This window comes from Alosa pseudoharengus, unplaced genomic scaffold (assembly GCF_046254945.1).
Source record: "Alosa pseudoharengus isolate Yale_2024_CS ecotype anadromous, Long Island Sound unplaced genomic scaffold, YU_APseudo_1.1 YU_APseudo_1.1_scf_12, whole genome shotgun sequence".
Classification (NCBI taxonomy): domain Eukaryota; kingdom Metazoa; phylum Chordata; class Actinopteri; order Clupeiformes; family Clupeidae; genus Alosa; species Alosa pseudoharengus.
The window spans coordinates 8197467-8204334 of record NW_027468587.1 but is presented as its reverse complement, the minus strand read 5'-3'; the positions used below and the strand labels follow the sequence as shown (position 1 = coordinate 8204334).

Genomic DNA, 6868 nt, shown 5'->3' with positions numbered 1-6868 from the left:
TATGCATGCGGAGTGGATCATTCAGAGAGGGTTTTTATGACAAGCTGCAATCATTTGTGAATAAAAATGTATTTATTTATTTTATTTAAAAAAATAAATATATTTTTTAGATGTTGCCCAAGCTATGAATTGGAAGACTACCCTCTTGTGGTCAACTCTTGTGCATACAGAGTAGAGTATCCTCAAAAAACAGGTTTGTTTAAAATGTTATTCATTCATTCATTCCTTTCATGCAAGACTTATTCAGTGCATGCATTCAATGTATCTCCTCATATAAAATGTGCAGCATGATAATATTTAAGTATAGCCTACATGGAAAGTCCTGCTTTCCTCACAGAGATAAACTATTGTGGTTTTACATCTCTCTGATGTTCTACATTTATGAACAGTTGAGTCAAGTGTATAGTAGTAGGCCTGTCGAATTACGTTGTACACATGTTGTAGAATACATGAACATATTGACAATAACTTTTGCAGACCTCAATACCATTGTGTTTACATAAGAGTCATTGGTCTTCATCCTATTTCTGTAGACGTGTTTCTAAAGAGATGTTCTACAATATAGCAACATCTAACCTAACCTTAAAGCCCGTCTTGTGGTTGAACAGTTGTGCATGTCGTGTGTCTCAAAATGATTTTCCTTTTGCTGTTGCCGATACGTCTCTCAGCAGTGCAAGTTCTATCACTCGACCACAGTAATCACAGCAATCCCAAGGAGCAGAAAACAGCAGCTGGAGGAGAGAGGCCTTGGGGGCAGCCGTGGCCTACTGGTTAGTGCTTCGGATTTGTAACTGGAGGGTTGCCGGTTCGAACCCCGACCAGTAGGCACGGCTGAAGTGCCCTTGAGCAAGGCACCTAACCCCCTCACTGCTCCCCGAGCGCCGATGTTGTTGCAGGCAGCTCACTGCACTGGGATTAGTGTGTGCTTCAGCTCACTGTGTGCTGAGTGTGTTTCACTAATTCATGGATTGAGATAAATGCAGAGACCACATTTCCCTCATGGGATCAAAAGAGTATATATACTTATACTTACTAGTAGTTGCATTGTGCAGTTACAGTAAAATTAGCCCTTAACGGTGATATTGTTTATCGGAATATTTTCTGAAACAATATATTGTCCAACAAAAAATAGTTATTGTGACAGGCCTAATGTAGCCTATGGGCTCTGTGCACACTAGTTTACTTGAAGTCGGCAAATCAGTTTCCTGTTTGTTGACATGGCTGTCAACAAGCACCTGAAGATGGGTGCTTTAGTTGTATCAAAACAATGCAGGCGAGTCTTAATGTCCGTGGGAGGCTGTAAGGAGCACTGCTGTGTGCCGTTCTGCTCGGCTTCAAGTCGATATAAAAGCGATTTTAGCTTCCACGTTTTGTGCAGCCTACGTGCAGTGGGGAGGATTTTCGCCGAGCACACGTTTTGGCACAACTGAAGCACTCCTCTTCAGGTGCTTGCTGCAACGAACCGGAAACCGACTTCAAGTAAGCTAGTAATGCTAGAGCCCATAGCTGCTAGTCCTTAAAGCAACCCTGACATCAGATCACATGCCTGAAACCTTATCCTACCATCCTAGATCCTACCCACGAGTATGGAGAGAGTGTACACATCTCTCTTCCCACATGCATGCTTTACTTTAGATCAGATGAGTCGGGGTGGGATCCGGAAAGGACCACGGGGCGGGAATCGAACCCGGGTCACCGGCGTACGGTGCAGGTGCCCCAGCCAGTCGCGCCACTGCTGGGGCCCCCACATGCATGCTTTACTTTAGATCAGATGTAACACAGTGCTCTCAAGGCAGAGAAAGAGCACGGGTCCAGGGAACACACAGCCTCCGCTTTTTTCTAACTGGGTCCCACCCTCCATCTTGTCTCGAAAATGCAGTATCCACAACAAAACGTTTTCCTTACAGTCTATGAGGCTGATATAAGGTTACCTATAGGTAAAAATTATACTTTACTGTGTGACTACATACTCAAATTGATTCAGCTTCAGCTTCAGGTAATATCTTTCACTTACATTGAGGAAGCAACAGATAAGATACCGTATGTTGTTATACTGTAAATGTGTTAAAAATATTTATTACAAAAATGATGTGTGCAATAACCAACTTTCAGCAAGAAAACAATTCAATTAATCTATATTATTACAAAACGCAAACAACTGAACCAAGGGAGAGAGAGAGAAATTATTTCTTTGCATTTTGCCTCTTGTGGTTCTGAATCCTCCGCTTCATGATGGGGTCCAGGACCAGATCCGAGGGCTTCACATCCTTGTTGTCGCAGCCAACTACAGGACACCTGTTGGACAAGAGGAAGAGCAGATCACTTCTTAAACTTACACTTGTTCATTTGGCTGATACTTTTAACCAAAGTGCATGGTTTGACATATGACATATGTTAATTATAACAAATGGAAGTCTCCCCAGAGCAACTTGGGGTTAGGTGCCTTGCTAAATTGAACCCACAACTTTTTTAGCTACTGCATGCCAACCCAGCTTCTTAGTCACTACACTACCACTGTCAAATGCAAACACAGTCTCTCCTACACTTCCATATCAGGCTATGATCTTAACGATCGGCCATTAATAAATGTATAAAGGCATCGGATACTACTGAACACTTAAGTTACCTAATCAAGCAGCACAGAGTGGGGTTAGCGAAGAATATCCCCACAGTTGTGAGTCAGCTGGAGGCGCAGACTAACCTGAACTTTTTGCTGCTCTTATGCTTGGTTTTGATCATACTCAAGACTGCTTCTTGGTCATAGTAGTGCTGGCACTTCTTGTTCCTTACTGGGTTCACCATTTCAACCTGGGGCATGAGAGTTACAACAGGCATCACAACACAGGACACTCCTGCGGTTACTGACACAGCATGTCAGCATCAATCTGAACTCATAAAACAAACAAAAATGACTATTTAAAATAACGTTTACCAATGTAAGGGAAGGAGTGCACTTTTGCCATTATCAACTGAGGATTATAATTAGGGCCGAATGATTTGGGGAAAATATCGAATTGCGATTTTTCTGACAGATATTGTGATTTGATTACATATTAAGACAACATTGAAATATGAACTGCTCTATCTACTAATCCAAAGATGAAAACTAAAACATATGAATTACTTCCAAATATAGCTTGGCCACATCTGATTAGTTAACATGTGGATCACTGTACCTCTGATTGATGAGCATGACTGTCACACAAAGACATAAAAAACATGTGACATTACCTGTACAGACTATTGGGTCAGAGTTGCTACAGTAGCTGCACGATTTGCTAATTGCACTAGTTCAAATTGCGATTGCAAATCGATTAATCTTTCAGCTCTAAGTATAATGCATAAGTGCAATGCACGGTATATGCATTATTGTAGTGGTGCTCCACTGGGTGGTTTATGGGAGGAGAGTGTTGATGAGTCACCTGTGTGAGAGGACAGGTGAAGTTGAACTGGCTCTGAGTGAGCGCGATATCCTCATCCAAGTCCTCAGCTTCTGTCTCCGGCTGGCTAGCTACAAACAAACATACACACAGAGGAATGCTATGAATAGGCATACTATGTACTATGTACTGGGCAGCCGTGGCCTACTGGTTAGTTACCGGAGGGTTGCCGGTTCGAACCCCGACCAGTAGGCACGGCTGAAGTGCCCTTGAGCAAGGCACTTAACCCTTCACTGCTCCCCGAGCGCCGCTGTTGTTGCAGGCAGCTCATTGCGCCAGGATTAGTGTGTGCTTCACCTCACTGTGTGTTCACTGTGTGCTGAGTGGGTTTCACTAATTCACGGATTGGGATAAATGCAGAGACCAAATGTCCCTCACAGGATGAAAAGAGTATATATACTTATACTTGTGTCTTATATTAAAGGGAGGCTACGGCAGGTAACGACTGGGCACGTAACTGAAGTTCTCCGTTAGCATAGTGTCTGCTGCAACAATAAGCTTCCACTATAATCAATGGAAATGGCTACACTAGATGTGATAGTGGCACGTACTGTATGTTTTAAGAAATTAGACCAGTTTTCTAAAACTATTATTGCGCTACGCGAATGGAGTGCCTCAGTTGTAGACCCCGTGTAGCCTCCCTGTTAGAATCTATCAGTCTTTTTTTTTTTGGCTTGGACGTGAGCTAGGACTAGGTGTCAGACTGCAATCAGGCCAGTGAGCAACTAGACTCAGATAATAGAGTTTCAGACGAGAGAAGACAGACTCATTGCTTGTGCAGGAGAGGAAAAATCTTGACATTGCTGAGAGTCTTTCACATTTTCACAGACTAATTCTCCCCAAGTCCCTTTCAGATGTCCGGACAGGAAGCCCTCCGCCGATGAGAACCATGGATGAGAGTGCCTTGACAGATGTCTGTGTGCTGCTGTGCTGGGGCTACAACACTGCGGCTGATTCAGATGAATGGGCAGACAACAGCAGCAGATGGAAGCCAACCATCTGAAAGCCATGCATGACACTAACATCTCCGGTCCCACTGATCAAGCATGCCTTACGTGTCTAACTGCCAGCAACTGCTCCCATGGAATAATTATGGGGGCTCCTCAGGCACAAGTGACTAAAGTTAATATTCATCTACGACTGGCTGTTTCCATAAAGTTAGTATTCATCTACGACTGGCTGTTTCCATAAAGTTAATATTCATCTACGACTGGCTGTTTCCATAGAGAACTACATGCTTCCACTGACATGGAAATAATAATCAATAGCCATGTTCTTTTTTCCCTAAGTACCGGTACATTTTCCCACCTACAATGGAAATTAGTTACAACTAGTCAAGAATAACACCACTGGAAAAGTAATTAATAACTAGTGTTTTTAATATCACTATGTAATGAATGATCTTTGAAAATGGAAATGATGCAAAAATCATGCATGTTTGGGTTTGCATACGCAGAACAGCTTTTAAATATGATCCTGTTTGACATATTACACTTAATCAATGAGCGGACATGTCAATGTGAAGGGTTCTGGTTACACTCTGTGGCTGTCACTCATACAATGAAACGCTAGTTCAAACTACAAAATATCTTGGAAACAATGCTGTAAGCCCAAACTGTTTTTAGGGCTGCAGACAACCCAGTTAAAGTAGAAATGACAGCGTTGCCTGCTTTAACAGAAACATGCTTCAGTTCAGACAATCCCTGCCAACTTTGTGGGCGCGCTGTCAAGGTGGTGACCTGTACATGGAATAATGGACTAGCTTGACAATAGAAATCCTACATCCTCACTAAGCTGTGGTGAATACTGGCAATAACACACACACACACACACACACACACACACACACACACACACACACACACACACACACACACACACACACACACACACACACACACACACACACACACACACACACACCCTTCCTTTAATTATTACATTGATTGCTCCTGTGGGACGATCTCTCCTACTCTTTCCCAGTGCAGTGAACTTACCCTCTGGCAGTGAGTTCTGAATGCCGTCCTTGAAAGCAATCACCTTGGCATGTTGACTTAGCTCTGCGTCAGATGCCCCTTGCTTTAACCTGGCAAATTCAGTCTTCACAGAGTTGCTCAGAAGAGCCAGGGCCTCTGGATTCTGTCGTGCCTAAAGGTCCAGAGAGAGGTGGAGGCAGACAGGACCAAGGCACAGCGACAGCATGGGTTGAATAAAAGATTTTGAGTAATCTTTTACTTTGTATACTCCCATCTCACTGTCTACATGCATCAACAAAACCAACCACACATAGGCTAACTACAAGCGTAGGGTGAAACCCTCAGCAGTTGGAGCAAAAAATGTACGGTACTGTTGTTGGTGGTGCACACTCGCCTACTGTCCTGTGTCAATTGCCTACTGTCCTACGCCATTGTCCCATGCCACTCCCCTATTGACCCACAAATCTTGCCAGCTGTTAGGCTAAGAGTTAGGGTTAGGGCTGGAATAGGTAAGCGGCACAGGACAGTGGCGCAGGACAGTAGGTGAGTGAGTGCGCCACCAACAACTACAGTCCAGTTTTTGCCAATTCCAACGCGAGTAATCTTTATCTCTAATTATGATCACTATAAAACAGAAACCATACATACCCGTGCAGTCATTGTATCAACTGCTTCTACGAAACAGTTGATCTCTCTATCAAGTTTGGCACACTCCAGCATCATCTCTTCGAGTTTCTTCAAATTTGGGCTATTGGCATTGCCTGAGTGAAAGAGCACAGACGCTTGGCTGAAACACCTCAGAGGCGAATTTGAACAGATCCTGAGAGAAGTTATTGTGGGTTAATTTGAAGCCTCCCTTACCTTCCGACTCGATTAGATCCAAGGCGACCTCTGTCACCATATCCATGCCAGTGCCAATGTCTGTTTGACATGTTTTCAGACTCGCCAGCGTCGAGTTCACTGCACTGAGCGAGGTCATGTCGGCCTACGTAGTTTACCTGCTGTTATTACGGATTTATCTGTTTTGCAAAACGACTGATAGATAAAGTGTGCTGCTAGTCTCAATTACTCCTTAGCATTTAATATTTTTAATAGACAAGTTTTCCTTCCCATTTGTAGCGTTGAGGTAGGATAATGTTAGCTACCGCACGCTAGCTGGTTAAACTAACGTTAATGTTGTCAGTGCATGCAGTCATACCACAGTCCGCAATTCTCTGATAATACCTTACAGCAACTGCCCTATGCCTCCGTGTTACAGTTTTTTTGATGTATCAAGTCAAGAGTTTAAGAAAGGTAGAGAATATAAATGAATGTCAATTGTTTTGAAATGTTGAATACCTGTGCAACTGCCGCCTTACAGCCTACTTATCTTCCGTGTTGTTTGACAATGTTTCAAAATAAAAGTAATACTCTCGCTCCAACAAGATACGTTCAAATGACAGACTTTTTTTG

General features: G+C 43.2%; 1 protein-coding gene across 1 annotated transcript; it reads right to left on the bottom strand.

Annotated features, from left to right (window-relative positions):
• Positions 1 to 2071: 2071 nt before the first annotated feature.
• nsmce2 (NSE2 SUMO ligase component of SMC5/6 complex) lies at positions 2072 to 6810 on the bottom strand. Its single transcript, XM_076279977.1, has 7 exons — positions 6755 to 6810; positions 6278 to 6417; positions 6065 to 6177; positions 5438 to 5588; positions 3423 to 3511; positions 2702 to 2808; positions 2072 to 2295 (listed from the first exon to the last, which is right to left on the bottom strand). The coding sequence occupies exons 2-7, from the start codon at positions 6393 to 6395 to the stop codon at positions 2184 to 2186; spliced, it is 690 nt and encodes a 229-aa protein (XP_076136092.1). The 5' UTR covers positions 6396 to 6417; positions 6755 to 6810; the 3' UTR covers positions 2072 to 2183.
• Between the last annotated feature and the right edge of the window lie 58 nt (positions 6811 to 6868).